This window comes from Polypterus senegalus, chromosome 10 (genome assembly GCF_016835505.1).
Source record: "Polypterus senegalus isolate Bchr_013 chromosome 10, ASM1683550v1, whole genome shotgun sequence".
Lineage (NCBI taxonomy): Eukaryota > Metazoa > Chordata > Cladistia > Polypteriformes > Polypteridae > Polypterus > Polypterus senegalus.
In genome coordinates this window covers 153,019,595-153,036,349 of record NC_053163.1, presented here as the reverse complement: position 1 = coordinate 153,036,349, position 16,755 = coordinate 153,019,595, and the positions used below count along the sequence as shown (strand labels likewise).

The following is a 16,755-nucleotide window of genomic DNA, read 5'->3' as shown; positions in this document are numbered from 1 at the left end:
GACCACCTTAAATACCTTTGACCACTCGTGATTGGACACTCCTGTCTATGAAGTTCAAGGCTTAATGAGCTCATCCAACCAATCAGCATTGAGCAGTGACAGGCATTCAAATCAGCACAATGACAAGGGGACCCACATTTGTGCACGGCCAGTTTTTCACATTTGATTTAATTTCATAAAACTAAATACTGCGTCACTAAAAATCTTTGTTCAGAAAATGCCGCAATACTCCTAAGAAATGAAAGACGTACCACTGGTATCTCTACTGTTGAAAGGAGAGTCAATTATTATGCAGGCTGAGAAGGTTTCCCAAACTTGTTCATATGACTGTTTAAATATAATGGTTAGAGTGATATGAAAGACACTGTACAACTGACAGAATAAAATGAGGGGGCATCTTGTAATATGTGGAAATGAAGAGCACTCCATTATAGAGAAACATTAAAGACATATTGAGTGATGAAAAGCACTATAGAATAACATTAATCGCTATAGCACATTTTATACACAGAATACAGATCAAACGACTTTACAAAATGTCAGAAATATTTGCAAGAAAAGAAAATCAAATTAGTTAAGAATGATGAGAAAAAGACAAAAAAAATAAATCAATACAGGCTTACATAAAATAGAATAATAATAATATATAGTTAGTAGAGCAGTAGAGTCCTTATATATAATACCATATTCTAAATCTCTGTAAATGAGTTATGATGATAAGTTCAGATGAGCTAATGGAAAGTATAAAACAAAAGGCACTGTATAATGAACAGTGATATAAAAGGCTGAATATGATAGAAATAAAAGCCACAATATAATGGACAGAATGATTTGAAAGGTGCTTTATAATGGAGGGAGTGATATTAAAGGCACTTCATTAATGAACAGATTGATGTGAAAGGCACTATATAATAAGTAAATCGAAAGATCTTCTAGTCCATCTCCCAGCCTTGGTTGTATCTGTCTCTAATTCTGTCTCATTATGGTATTGAACATTTGCTACCAGTTTAAAAATTGAAAACTGGGCACATGAACGTGTCTATGGTGCTCTCCTCAATAGTCCATGAATATGTCTTGGCTTATTTTTGGACATTATAAGATACACCACAAGAGAGCTGTGGAGATCGATGTAAACGCAGCTGCAATAGGCTGGTTAAGACAATGTAGAAATCAATTTCTTTATCTTCTCCATTTATCTTTATCCGCCTGTTAAACTCATCAGTGTATTTATTTTTACTAGCTTTAAGTTTTATTCCGTTGGCCATGCTCTCTTTCTCAGGGGTTGGGGTTGATTTGTTTTCAAACTTATTTTTTTGTAAAAATTGACCTATTTGTATGGAATGATTACAATAAAATCAATAAAATAAGCTATAGAGAGGTGGCACGGTGGCGTAGTCAGTAGCGCTGCTGCCTCGCAGTTAGGAGACCCTTAAGGGTTCGCTTCCCGGGTCCTCACTGCGTGGAGTTTGCATGTTCTCCCCGTGTCTGCGTGGGTTTTCTCCGGGCGCTCCGGTTTCCTCCCACAGTCCAAAGACATGCAGGTTAGGTGGATTGGCGATTCTACATTGTGTGCTCCTAGTGTGTGCTTGGTGTGTTTGTGTGTGTCCTGCGGTGGGTTGGCACCCTGCCCAGGATTGGTTCCTGCCTTGTGCCCTGTGTTGGCTGGGATTGGCTCCAGCAGACCCCCGTGACCCTATTCGGATTCAGCGGGTTAGAAAATAGATGGATGGAAAAGTGGTAACATTTCGCAGGTCAAGGTGGAGTGATTTGGTGATATCCAGCACTTTCAAAAGTGAGATTACTTTGGAGAAAATTAAAATGATGCTTTGCTGGAAATAGATTAATGCAGGCAGGACGATGCCCGACGAAAAACATTTTAATACACTCGAGCTGCAAATATTGTCATTCATCCCAGTCATTTGGCTCGATCTCCACACACTGCGGACAGGCAGCTCTCCCTCACCTGCGCAGGCTGCCATTGCCCGATTGCTGAATTGATTGCCAGCAGAGCTCGAGGACGCTCACAGAATGTCTGCTGTGTTAACGGTGCGTCTACAGAGCTGTAGAGACTGAATTTGCGCTCAAATGGCACCGTATCGACGATTAATTGATTGTCGGATGACAATATCTGTTTGAAAAATTTACCGATTCTTCCTTTAATCGATATCTTTTCTAACGGGATCTTCAGGGTCAGTATCTCGGGGGTCGCTGTCCGTGATTGGAGCTCAAGTTCGGAACAAGCCCTGGACGGGACGCCAATTTACCGCGTGGCTCGGGACCAGATTAGAGATGATAGCGTCTAAAGGCATCATTTGCGTTGTCCTTACTGGTTTGCCAAATACGTTACAATGGCACCACAAAGTATCTGATGCTTAAGAAGGCCAAATGCGTGCCAAAATGTCCTCAAAACCACGACATTGGAACAGACCTCGCGCATAAATCCTGGAAATACAGGTCGTTAAAGTTGAGCTCCGCGACTAACCAGCTACCACAGCTTTGCGAAGGAAGTGCGCGATGTTTATTTATTGTTACATTCCAGTGTACTTTTATTTATCGATTTTATTTTGTCTGAAATAATCCTCAATATATGATTGTGGCGCAGCTCGCATATTCCAAGAGATAGGGATATCCTCACTTTTAATAATATTAACAGAGGTCTGCCTAATTCAATTTGGATTATTACACAGCTACGCTAGGCTGGCAATCTTTCTATATAATACGTTACCGTGGCTGTTCGTCTGTCCGGGATTTTAAATCACTTGTTAGCTCGCAAATCGTTTGAACTATTGACCTGAAATTTGGTACAAATATACTACGTGACGTTTACTATCCGCTTTCGGGGTGATGACTTTTATTACTATTTTTATTTTATTTTATTGTAGCATCAACTCTCGGCAGCGCGCTGCAGGACGGCCGTGCGGCGCATGCGTATGGGCGCCGTTCTCATTCCTACCACCTTCGCTAATCATTCTTGAGGCAGATTGAAGACTTAAGTGCCAGCTTAAGTGAAAAATTAAAGAAAACGTACTAAGTAATCACAACACAAAAACTCACTTACTCAGTTTTAACGTGAAAAGATTCCGACAAAAGAACAGAAGAAGCGGGCCGTTAGGGTGGAGAAAAGAAGAGCTACTCGGGAAACAGCAAGCGCATCAACCTCTGAGAAAGGAATGATAAACGTACAGAGAAAGAGGATGAAAACTAGGAATACTCAAGTCAAGTGTATTCACTGCACGCCGTTACCGGTACTTCATATTTGTGCTGCTAAATGAGGATTTCGGAAGGCTAAAAAAAACATCCGTCCATTTTCAGAGCTGCTTATCCTGAAGTGGGACGCGGAGAAGTTGGAGTCTATCCTATCACATGTTGGCTTTTTTGTCGCATTTTCCTCCGACATTACAGTAATAGCGTGCGACACTACAATATGAATATAGAAGCCCGCCGCCCCCCAATCCCCAAACCAACCGAACCCCCCAACCCCTATCCCGTTTGACGCGCATCGCACGTACTGCATGCAAGTCACACATTCACCTAACTCAGCACTGTTGACATCACGCCTGTCGCCCAGCCAGCAAGTGTGTTGTACGTGCGGAATGGAGCATCAAGCGCAAAACCTCCTCCCTCCCGACCAACTTCCCCTTCTGACTCTGCCAAAGTCTCAAAATCGGATGGGCATTTTTACTCTTACATAAGTAAAGTCCCCGCATGTTGAGTCAAAATGCGCCTAATCTGAAATCGCATGTAGATCTGACGCGTGCCAGGGGCACTTCCTCAAGTGCAACCTTAAATGCCCCGGATAAAATGTTTTAGTTGGGCGCGATGATCACAAAAAAATGCGACATGATGCCAATTAAATCGAATCTGCCTTGTCAGTTTCAATGCGGGCTAAGCGCGCCACCCCGCACGCGCGTGCATCCGCACTTTAGGTCGAAACGCCCCGCTGCGATCTTCGCTGTTGTTTTTTTTTAAATAGAGGTTTTAGTTCCTTACTTGCGCAAGAAGCTGCCAGACTGGGCTCCTTCCGCCTGGCTACCTTAAACACACTTAAACGTGTTGGACAATTGATGAATGAATATAACAGACAACAAAAATGCAGCAGCATCAACCCGATAGCCTCATACGTTTAGTTATGTATTTTCATTATAGGACGTGGTGTTCCGTAGCCTTTCCCAGCAATAATAGCAGAAGCAAGACTGGAACAAATCTTAGACAGGATGCCAATTAATCACACACATACAGTATATTATATATTTTCCTGCTATTAATTTAAGCAGTATGTACCTTATATAGCGCCTTTCACCAAGCAATAACATGGACAAATGTTTTAAAAAGCACACCTGACTAACACAGAACGCATTCTGCATGCCTTTTGAAATGTTACCCTTACACAAAAAAGTCACAATGTTATCACATGGAAATTCAGTTTATTCCTAAGACTTAGGAGTCCATCCATCCATCCATCCATCCATCCAGTATCCAACCCGCTATATCCTAACTACAGAGTCACGGGGGTCTGCTGGAGCCAATCCCAGCCAACACAGGGTGCAAGGCAGGAACACACCCCGGGCAGGGTGCCAACCCACCGCAGGGCACACACACACACACACACACACAAGCACAACAGACATTTTCCTGGAAGTGTCCATATTGATTTTCCGAATATTTTATTAAAACTTGTGTGTGATGATATTCCCAACTGCAAAATCCAATTTCCGAGCATTTGGGCAGGGTCATATTGCAAACCCAGAGACAAACACACACAAACATTGGCCAGTGTCGCATCACCAGTCCACCTAACCTGCACGTCTTTGCATTGTGGAAAGAAAGCCATGTGGACACAGGGAGAACATGCAAACTCCACAAAGGGGGGGATCTGGGCTCATGGACACTGGCATCCTCGTTGCAAGGCGGCACTCCCCTGTGAATATCCCACTTTTATCCATCCATCCATTATCCAACCTGCTACCTCCGAACTACAGGGTCACGGGGGTCTGCTGGAACCCAATCCCAGCCAACACAGGGCGCAAGGTAGGAACAAACCTCGGGCAGGGTGCCAGCCCACCGCAGGGCACACACAGCCACACCCACACACCAAGCACACACTAGGGACAATTTAGGATCTCCAATTCCTATGGGAGGAAACCCATGCAGGGACACGGGAGAACATGTAAACTCCACGCAGGGAGGACCCAGGAAGCAAACCCTGGTCTCCTTACTGCGAGGCAGCAGCGCTACTGACTGCGCCACCGTGCCACCTCTCTATAGCTGTATTAAAGCAAAATGTTTTAAACTGTATGCTCTAAAAGTAGAGGGACTGAAAGATGGATGGGTGAGGGTTAGACAGGCGTATGGAGGCAGTGATTGTTAATTGGAAAAACACATGCATGGGTGAATGGACACTTGGGGAGGGGGGCATCATTTTATAAGCAGAGATGGAGGTTTCCTGCGTATAACAAAATAGATAGATAGATAGACAGATAGATAGATAAATAAGTGCTCTAAACACAATCCCTTACATTGTCAATATTCTTGTGTTTGTGCTCATGTTTATCTTGCTGACTCTTTTAAAGCCAGTAATGGATGAAGGCTACGGGCAGGACAATTATTTACTGTAAAAAATGAGGAGAACTGAGATGGATGCCGACGTATAATCTCATGATTAAAAGACGAAACATATATTTGATATAGTGCCTTCAGACATGACAACTAGCCTAACCTTTAATTAAAATAGTGCCCTTACTGTATGAAGTGAACTCGGGTCTCCTTACTGCGCGGTAGCAGTGCTACCAATGCACCACCGGGTCGGGTCGCCCACCTTTGTGCAGTAAATTGGTTTAATATAGTGCGTTGTGAACACCACCAATAATTTTTATTTGAGCACTGCAAATAAACTATTTACGATTTTCTAACCTGCTTAATCCAGACAAACATCACGGAGGGTGCCAGAGTCTAACCCAGCTAGTGTAGAGCGCAAGGCAGGAACAAACCCTGCATGGGGTGCCAGTCCAACACAGGGTGAACACACGGGCCAATTGAGCATCACCAGTTCACCCATCCAGCAGGTCTTTGGATAGTGGAAGGAAGCCATATAGACAGGGGGAAAACATGCACAGTCCATGGAGGGGGGAATGCAAACCCATGTGAATGCGATGCCACTGTGGTGCCCTGCTTTGTGCAGTGAACACTACAAATAGACTTGGTTTAATGTAGCGCCTTTATTCAGTGAACACTGCCAGTCATTTTTATATAGTGTGTATATGTAGTGCTACAAATAAACTATTTAATGCAGTGAAAATTGCATGTAATTTGTAGTTCAGATATTATACGGTAAACACTACAAATAAACTTTATAATATGCTGCATTTGTACACTACAGATATTTATATAGTGCCTTTATCTAGTGATCAATGCAAATATTTATATAGTGCCTTTATGTGGTGAACACTACAAATAAAGTTGACCTGATATGGAGAGATTATGCATTGAATGTTACAAATCATTTTTATTTAATGTAGCGCCTTTATGCAGTGAATGCTAAATTCTTTTTTTATTTAATACAGGGCCTTTAAGCAGTGAGCACTACAGCCCACTTTAATTAGCTTGTAATCGACGTCTTCATTACTTTTGTTCTCTTTTCACGAGATTGCGCCTCCCATCAGCCTCAGTATATGCTGTCCATGACAGGTGTGAACAAGAAATGCAAAAGAAAAAGGAAAATTCATTAAAAAGTGGACTGGGGCAACCCTGGCAGCCAGTGCAGGACAGGCGTGTGAGAATCTGCGGAATGGCGCTCGTCCTCAGGTCATCTCGAAGACGCTTTGAAGGTGCAGGTCTAATCTTGTTCTGCGTTTCACTGCTCCGAGGAGCAGAATGCCACCTGCCACCCGTATTCTCCCCTTTTTATGTTCTTTCTTTTTCGTATTTCAGATGATCCACTTCACTGTGTAATTTTGTTCACACGGCGTCTGTGTGCATTCACAATTGTTTACGGGCTGCTATCTGGCACTGGCCCTGCCTGGCAAACCTGCATGTTGTTATTTTAAGTGCAAAGGTTTATTCAGCCAGCCCTTTGGCTCTTATGCTCCATATTCTATTCTCATAAAATTCATGCAGCACAATAACAGACTCAAGTTCAAGAACTGGGAATGAAATATTTTCTTTCTTTTCCCTTTGAAATGTGAACGGCCGCTCAAAGATGCTCATAAAACACTCACCTGCAAGCTGTGGAGGTCGGCCTGACTGCCGTTGCTCGTGCTGGCATTGCTGCCCTCGGCCTTGAGCAGCCCGTTCAGCATGTCCTCCAGCCGGCTCATCCTCTCGTTGACCCGCTTGCTGTCTGTCTCCAGCTGCTCGGCCCTTTGCTTCAGTTCTTCAGAGACGTTGGCTGCCAGGCTCTCCTTCTCCTCCAGCCCTTGCGCCCTGGCTTTGAGAGCCTCGCCATCCACCTGCAGCTGCTTGGACTGCATGCTCAGCTCAGCCACGGTGCTGTTGAAGGAAGACATCTTGCTGGAGATGTCCTTGATCTGGCCCTTGGTCTTGTCTACATGCTCTTTGAGACCGTGGCCCAACTGAAGGAGACCGTGGGCGATGACGTTGACCTCATCCCAGGAGGCGTATTGGACCTTTTTTTCCTTTCCCGGCGCGCCTTTCCTTTCTACATTGGGGAAGCTGCTGCCAGGCTCCAGTAAGGCAGCCGTGCAGAGGACTAGTGCCACAGGGAACTTCATTTTCTTTATCTGCCTGTGCCTGGTAAGTGAGCTGCTGTGATCTCTGGTGTGCTGTTTGCTCTGTTATTCAAATTCGGCCTGCTCCTCCCTTTTATACAAGTCTGCTTGCGACTTATTGGCTGCTCTGGTAGGAGGCGGAGATGAGCAGTGTGTGCATGAAGGAGTGTGTGTGTGTGTGTGTGTGTGTGTCTGCTGGGGCTCGCTGGAGGGGGTGGGTGGGTCAGGGCTTGGGCTAAAGCTCCTTCTCAAGTTTCTTAAGACGTTAACTCTTTCTGGTAACAGCTGAGCCAGGCGATCACACTGACCTCATCCCAGGAGGCGCATCGGACCCGCTTCTCTTTTATTGGGGCATCCCCGCTCTACCAATTGGGGAAGCTGTCCTCTAGGTTCCAGGAAAGTAGATCATCAGAAGACTAGTGGGTGGAAATGACCCTTGATTAGGACATTCTCCTAAAATACAAAAAAAAAAAAAAAGAAACACAACAAACAAAAGAAAAGAGCAGGTGTGATGAGACCTGCAGAATAATAGTTAATTGCATTTATTTATATGGCACTTTTCTAACCTACTATACATAGTAATTCCATTTATATGGCACTTTTCTAACCTACTGTACATAGTAATTCCATTTATGTGGCACTTTTCTAACTTACTATACATAGTAATTCCATTTACGTATAGCACTTTTCCAACCTACTATACATTGTAATTCCATTTACGTATAGCACTTTTCTAACCTACTATACATAGTAATTCCATTTATATGGCACTTTTCTAACCTACTATACATAGTAATTCCATTTATATAGCACTTTTCTAACCTACTATACATAGTAATTCCATTTACGTATAGCACTTTTCTAACCTACTATACATAGTAATTCCATTTATATAGCACTTTTCTAACCTACTGTACATAGTAATTCCATTTATATGGCACTTTTCTAACCTACTGTACATAGTAATTCCATTTATATGGCACTATTCTAGCCTACTGTACACAGACTGTGTGAAGCACATCAACTACCACCTGGCTGATGCAACAGCAGCCATTCTCCTCAGTGCACTCTCCATGTTCTTAGTTTATTAGGTGGTGAAGGGTTGAGACAGAAAATTAGCCAATAAGGGACAGGGGATTGGGCAAAATGGACAAAGCTGTGGTGGGCAAGTTAGCCAGGACATTGTTGTACACCCAAATCTTTTTAAACGGGGCCCAGGGATCTCTTATGACCACATTTGAGTCAGGACCTTGGTTTTCTATCTCACTTGAATGTAGTGAGAAGTCAAGCAAAATGACTCCTTTAATTGGCTAACTAAAAAGATTACAATATGCCCCTTCTTCAGGCAAGATGTAAGCTTGCATATTGTAAACTTTTTAGTTTGCCAATAAAAGGAGTCATTTTGCTTGACTTCTCACTACATTCATAATGGCTAACACGGTACAACACCGTAGTACTAACTCATCTGAAGGAAGACACAAATTTTTACAGCACGATGTTCTCGTCACTTCACTGGAGCATTGGGACCCACACACAGACCACAGGGTAAAATGCCCCCTGCTGGCCTCTTCAAAACCTCATTCAGCGGCAAGCCAAGGTTTTATTAGATCGGGGTACTTGACTCCGCTCCTGAAGGTCCACAGTGGCTGCTGTTTTTGTCTTTAACCCCATTTTTAATTAGAATCCATTTATTTATTACTAAAGCAAGTATGTTTTCTGGGCTTATTTTTAGTTAACGATTCAGAACCCTTAATTGCGTATTTTAGTTTTAACAACGGCATTTAGTTTTAATTCTTGTCTTTTTTCTTAACCCGGACATCAGTTAATAATGATGTGCAAATGACAAAGGGACCAGCAGCTCTCCAGTTAACGTGCTTCCATTGGAACCTTCATCATGAAGTGCCTGTGTTAGTAAAATATTTTGAAATAAACAAGAGAGAAGGGAAGGGCCAGGATCAGACCAGAAAACATAAGGGTAATGTTCACAGAAAAGAAAAAAATGTACAATGTGATAAAGATGCGTCTTTAGAAGAATAAAAGCATTAACAAGCTGTTGAATTAAATGCCAAGTTTCATTATCTGCTAGGCCTGGCTTATAATGGTGAGACTGCTTGGAATGAAAACCTGCTCCCACTTGTTCTTAATGGTCTCCCATCCAAGTACTGGCCAGGCCCACGCATGCTTAGTTTTAGGTGGATTACCCGTTGAAGTGTACATGTGTGATAGAAATGTCCCCCCAGACTCTTTAAGGCACTTGTTCTGATCTCACCATTACATTGTAATAGATACTCAGACAGCTGAACTCCTCCCTTTATCAATATGACGACTCGGAAACTGGCTTGACACGAGGGGTACAAATCTCCAATTTATTAATAAAGAGCAGGTGTGAAACTACAAGTAAAGAAATATAATATTCAGAATGCAAATAACAAACAGTTTGATAACAGCTTTAAACTATAAGCCACCCTGCCCGGGGTTTGTTTCCTGCCTTGCACCCTGTGTTGCCTGGGATTGGCACCAGCAGACCCCCGTGACCCTGCAGTTCGGATATGGCGGGTTGGATACTGGATGGATTAAACTATAAGTAGCAGTACAGAATGGTAACATTTTATAAATATAAACTTACCGGCTATGCTACCAAAGGATTAAACAGGCAGGATGAACTTCGCTGTATGTGTTTGTGGCAGATACTGTACATTACCTTCATCGGGAACGTCCCACTGTAAGGCGGCTCAGGAAGGACAAACATCACCAAGCATGCATAACTGAACACAAAATGGAAATGGTCAATAATGAAGCACTTTACCCATCCCAACAAACATGACAGCACTTAATATCATATTGTAGGGGGTTTCAAGTTCAGTCCTGCCCCTCTTCTCCCCAACTCCATGGCTGTAGGTTTTCGTTCCCAGCCAAATCCACAATCAATAAGTCATTGTTAACTTTTCAGTGATCCCATTGTTTAATTAGCTGACCTCTTTTCCTTTTTTGCTTATTTTGCATTCAGGTATGTGCGCTAGTGTGAGTTTTACATTGTTTAGAATTATTAGTAGGGCGGCACGGTGGCGCAGTGGGTAGCTGGGGGTTCACTTCCCGGGTCCTCCCTGCGTGGAGTTTGCATGTTCTCCCCGTGTCGGCGTGGGTTTCCTCCCACAGTCCAAAGACATGCAGGTTAGGTGCATTGGCGATCCTATTGTCCCATGTGTGTGCTTGGTGTGTGTGTGTGTGTGTGTGTGCCCTGCCCGGGGTTTGTTCCTGCCTTGCGCCGTGTGTTGGCTGGGATTGGCTCCAGCAGGCCCCCGTGACCCTGTAGTTAGGATATAGCGGGTTGGATAATGGATGTTGGTGGCACGGTGGCGCAGTGGGTAGTGCTGCTGCCTCGCAGTAAGGAGACCCGGGTTCACTTCCCAGGTCCTCCCTGCGTTGAGTTTGCATGTTCTCCCCGTGTCGGCGTGGGTTTCCTCCCACAGTCCAAAGACATGCAGGTCAGGTGCATTGGCGGTCCTAAATTGTGCTTGGTGTGTGTGTGGCGCCCTGCCGGGGGTTTGTTCCCTGCCTTGCACCCTGTGTTGACTGGGATTGGCTCCAGCAGACCCCCGTGACCCTGTGTTAGGATATAGCAGGTTGGATAATGGATCGATGGATGATACCAGTAACAGCGCACTGCGCGATAACATGCAGTGAATCCACTTGACTTATAGTTTTCATCCTCTTTCTCTGTACGTTTATCATTCGTTTGCTCAGAGGTTGATGCGCTTACTCCTTCCCGAGCAGATCTTCTTTTCTTCTCCACCCTAGCGGCCTTCTCTTCTTCCGTCGGGATCTTTTCACGTTAAAACTGATTAAGTCAGCGTTTGTGTTGCAATTACTTAGCATGTTTTCTTTAATTTTTCACTTAAGCTGGCACTTAAGTCTTCAATCTGCCTGAAGAATGATTTAAGATATGAAGAGTGAGAGGAAGTGACAGCGAAGGTGGTAAGGGATGAGAACGGCGCCCGGAAGCATGCGCCACACAGCCGCCCAGCTGGGCACTGCCAAGAGTTGATTCTACAAGAAAATAAAATAAAAATATAAAGAGGAATATCTTGGGAGGTCAGTCATCACCCCGACAGTGGGTAGTAGACGTCACGTAGTACATGTGTACTAAATTTCAGGTCAAACGGTCAAGCGGTTTGCGAGCTACAGGTGATTTAAAATCCTGGACAGACAAACGGACAGCCACGGTAGCGTATTCTATAGAAAGATGGTTTTTGCCACCTTTAAGTAAAATACTCTGCCTTGTCATTTTCTTTTGTTCCTGTGGAGTTGCTCTCGGCGGCACGGAGGTGCAGTGGGTAGCTGAGGGTTCACTTCCCGGGTCCTCCCTGCGTGGAGTTTGCATGTTCTCCCCGTGTCTGCATGGGTTTCCTCCCACAATCCAAAGATGTGCAGGTTAGGTGGATTGGCGATTCTAAATTGGCCCGTGTGTGTGCTTGGTGTGTTTGTGTGTGTCCTGCGGTGGGTTGGCACCCTGCCCAGGATTGGTTCCTGCCTTGTGCCCTGTGTTGGCTGGGATTGGCTCCGGCAGACCCCCGTGACCCTGTGTTCGGATTCAGCGGGTTAGAAAATGGATGGATGGAGTTGCTCTCTAATGGTGCTTTTAATAGCTTGTTCGTTTGGAGTGGTCTCTTCAAACTCTGATACAATTTTCCAAAAAGTCTGGTTCATTCACTGGCACCATGATGGACTGTGAACACGTGTCACACTAGGGCAGGGGTCTCCAACCTTTTGTTCCCCTGGGAGCTCCTTTAATAAAATGAAAATGGCCGAGAGTTTACTCTCATTGCTTATTTCAACACCAAACAAACTGAGTAAGCTTGTTTTGCCTGAACATCTACAAAATGTTGGTGTCCACAACTCACATTTTGCTTTAAAACGTCATAAAAAAATATTGAGTTCACCGGCAAGTGCATTTTGTACGTCTGTGTGCATCTCACACTATTCAATTAAAACGTGAATGCTGTCAACACAAAACAATGCAATTCCAAATCCACAGATAGGACTTGTTCATTTGTCGTTTTGTCACATGTCACCGTGTCACTTTATTCACAGGTCCAGTCGCATGTGTGGTGTGTTGTTTAGTTAGTCAGGTGACTGGCACTGAGGTGTCTGGTGGAGTGGAGCCACTGAGGTTCACTCTTCTGGAGTCATTTCAATGTTCGTCTGCCAGTCTTGTTCTGAACTTTGACTTCATGACATTCATGTCAGACTCACAGAGGTATGGAGACCCAAACAAAGCAGACATTTTCAGAGGTGCTTGGTGAAGATCCATCCATCCATCCATTATCCAACCCACTATATCCTAACTATGGGGTCACGGGGGGTCTGCTGGAGCCAATCCCAGCCAACACAGGGCGCAAGGCAGGAAACAAACCCTGGGCAGGGTGCCAACCCACCACAGTGCTTGGTGAAGATTTTTCTAGTTATGTGGGTCTACTAAACTCCAGAAATGCTGAGAATGCTGCTGAGACTTTAACTGCACATTATGTTGAAGGTTTACTAAAATATAAGATAGAAAATCCAAGGTCTCTCTGTCTGTCTGTACGTCTGTCCATTTTTCATGACAGAACTACTTCACAGATTTAGATCGAACATTTCAAACATTCCGCTTGATTTTGCGACTTCTCTCATTTCGCTATGTATCAGAGTTTGTTTGCCGTACCGATTTATTTGCGTGAATCCGAGAGGAGGGACCGTCCTCACTCACTCGCCATCTTCGTGGTGTGTGCCTTATCTCCTCTCGAGGGAACAATTCAACTTTGCTTCATATTTAAAATAAAGTGTTACTTAATGTCTTGATGAGTTTGAGTCCGGATATTCGGTTAAGCGTCCACCACATTGAAAAGAGAGATTGCAATTCAGATTGTGGATCGTGATTTTGTGTTAGAAGGATCCTGATATGATTATTTTGGAAAGATCGCCCACCGCTAATTTGACTGATCAAGTTTTTAGATTTATGTAGGATTCATTAACCCTTTGGCGAGCTACTTGGAAAGGAGTTGTGAGCTACCGGTAGCTCGTGAGCAACATGCTGGAGACCCCTGCTCTAGAGGATGTTGGACCGTCACACCACCTTCATGGAGTCAGAAATATGCCCACCTGGAGGTAGCTGGAGGTCGTTTTTTAGGGCTCTGGCAGTGCTTCTCCTCGCACAAAGGAGCAGATACCTGTCCTGCTGCTGCCCTTCAAAGGCCCTCTCCAGCTCTCCTCATATAACAGCCCATCTCCTGGTAGCTCCTCCATGCTCTTGAGTCTGTGCTGGGAGACACAACAAACCTTCTTGCGATGACAAAAATATATTTATTGGATCACCAAGAGATCTGCTTTTTGATTTATGGAGCAGTCAGTTGTTTATAATGTAATGAGACTCTTTAGGACGTCTGTACCGTTCACAGTATTGGTATATCTGAGCTGCAGTGCCACTGCTTGTACTGTATATGTTGTGACCAGTAGGGGGCGTATATACAGTACATCGGACTTCCAATACGACTCAGAGTCCTGCCACATGCAAACGTTCACTGACGACACTGCTATCGTGGGCTGCATCAGGAGTGGGCAGGAGGAGGAGTACAGGAAGCTAATCAAGGACTTTGCTAAATGGTGCGACTCAAACCACCTACACCTGAACACCAGCAAGACCAAGGAGCTGGTGGTGGATTTTAGGAGTACCAGGCCCCTCATGGACCCCGTGATCATCAGAGGTGACTGTGTAGAGGGTACAGACCTAGAAATACCTGGGAGTGCAGCTGGATGATAAATTGGACTGGACTGCCAATACTGACACTCTGAGAGGACAAAGCTCACTATACTTCCTTAGAAGGCTGGCGTCCTTCAACATCTGCAATAAGATACTGCAGATGTTCTATCAGACAGTTGTGGCGAGCGCCCTCTTCTACATGGTGGTGTGCTGGGGAGGCAGCGAAATAAAAGAGGAACACCTCGCGTCTGGACAAACTGGTGAGGAAGGCAGGCTCTATTGTAGACACGGAGCTGAACAGTTTGACATCCATGGCAGAGCGACGGGCGCTGAGCAGACTCCTGTCAATCATGGAGAATCCACTGCATCCACTGAACAGGATAAAATTATAAAAAGTTATTGTCTGTTATATCTGCATTGTTATCACTCTTTAATTTAATATTGTTCTTTATCAGTATGCTGCTGCTGGAGTATGTGAATTTCCCCTTGGGATTAATAAAGTATCTATCTATCTATCTAATCCTGCCAACTATGCTATTATATAGTGCCGTTCACTCTGTCTATCTATTATATACTGTGAGGAAGGCAGGCTCTATTGTAGACACGGAGCTGGACAGTTTGACATCTATGGCAGAGCGACGGGCGCTGAGCAGACTCCTGTCAATCATGGAGAATCCACTGCATCCACTGAACAGGATCATCTCCAGATAGAGGAGCAGCTTCAGCGACAGACTGCTGTCACCATCCTGCTCCACTGACAGACTGAGGAGACCCCACACTATGCGACTCTTCAGTTCCACCTGAATCCTACCAACTACGCTATCTATCTATCTATCTATCTATCTATTGAATTTTACCAACTACGCTATCTATCTATCTATCTATCTATCTATCTATCTATCTATCTATCAATCTATCTATCTATTGAATCCTACCAACTACGCTATCTATCTATCTATCTATCTATCTATCTATCTATCTATCTATCTATCTATCTATCTATCTATCTATCTATCTATCTATCTATCTATCAAATTTTACCAACTACGCTATCTATCTATCTATCTATCTATTGAATCCTGCCAACTATGCTATCTATCTAAAACCGCATTGAAAAGGCACAAGGTGAGGCAGACAGTACCGTGCCGCCCTGAAGAGGGCGCATGTGAGCCCAACAGGTGCTTGTCGCTGCTGTTCTTCTACGCAGAAGCTTTGGGCACCTAATAAGTTAGCGACATCAGAAAGTCAAGTGCACTGCAGCGGTCCGTTTATTTTTATTTTTTATTTCGACTGACTACCAAAATGGAATATTAAGACAAAACTGAAGGAAAATAAGGAGGATTTTTACAAGAAAGTGACAGAGATTTTAATAGAGAAGGACAGGCGCATAGACTTTCATTTACAAATAAAGGTAAGACCATAAACGGTTTTCAATTTTATAAAAAATAGAATCAGACTAAGAAAAAAAAACAATCCAATATTTAAAGAAGAAATTATGACCTTAAATAAAATATTCTTTTGTTTTTCTTGTTATCCTTTTGTGTTGGGAATTGTAGCAATTTCAAATGAATGTGAAATGAATCTTGAGTGAAACCCTAAATCATCTTTATAATGATATCGAATACTAACGCTGGTGTCGTCTCCTGTAGCAAAACAGAGGAATAAATGTCTGCAAACCCCAATCCCCCCAATCCTCACTGTAGATGCTTTCTGTGGTTCATGGATTCAGTTATTTTGAAAAGCCATCCAGTCGGGTCCAGCGAGGAAGTCTTAGTCGGTAGATCTGTTTGATCTGCTTACTTCAAATGAAAATCCGACAGAATGCAAGTGCTCAGTGACGCTTCACTTCTCAGTTTCCTTCAGTGGAGGTCATTTGTGCTGGAGCTCCATCCTGTGGTGTGCTCGGCTCACAGAGGGACGTCTCCTTCCATTGACCACGGGAGACCAGAATGGGTGGAGTCATGTGCCCTCCGTGGGCATCTTCTCTGTACTGTGGTGGCAATAAGAGAGGACCTGATTAGCAACAGTGCCCCCTCTTGGCCCGGAGTGCTACCACATACCTCCGAATAGCCCTGGGGGTGATCCACAGACACGTACGCCTGACACGAGTTTATTAATTTGTGATTAAACATTTATTTTTGAAACCAGGAAGTGCAAAGAAGTAGCAGCAACAACAATGTATTTTTATAACCCCATGTGGTAATGCGCCTCACTGACATTACCAGCGATTAAATAAAATCAGTTTAGTGTCCTCTGCAGGGTTATGAGAGAGGCATTTGTTTGGGAGAATAAAAG

The 16,755-nt window shown here is 44.0% G+C and overlaps 1 protein-coding gene across 1 annotated transcript in view; it reads right to left on the bottom strand.

The window, feature by feature from the left end:
- The window catches only part of angptl4 (angiopoietin-like 4), a 35,279-nt gene extending 27,478 nt beyond the window's left edge, over nt 1-7,801 (bottom strand). The window contains exon 1 of the mRNA XM_039767092.1: nt 7,215-7,801. Coding sequence (XP_039623026.1) covers nt 7,215-7,727 — 513 coding nt within the window. The 5' untranslated portion in view covers nt 7,728-7,801. The remainder of the gene's footprint in view (nt 1-7,214) is intronic.
- Between the last annotated feature and the right edge of the window lie 8,954 nt (nt 7,802-16,755).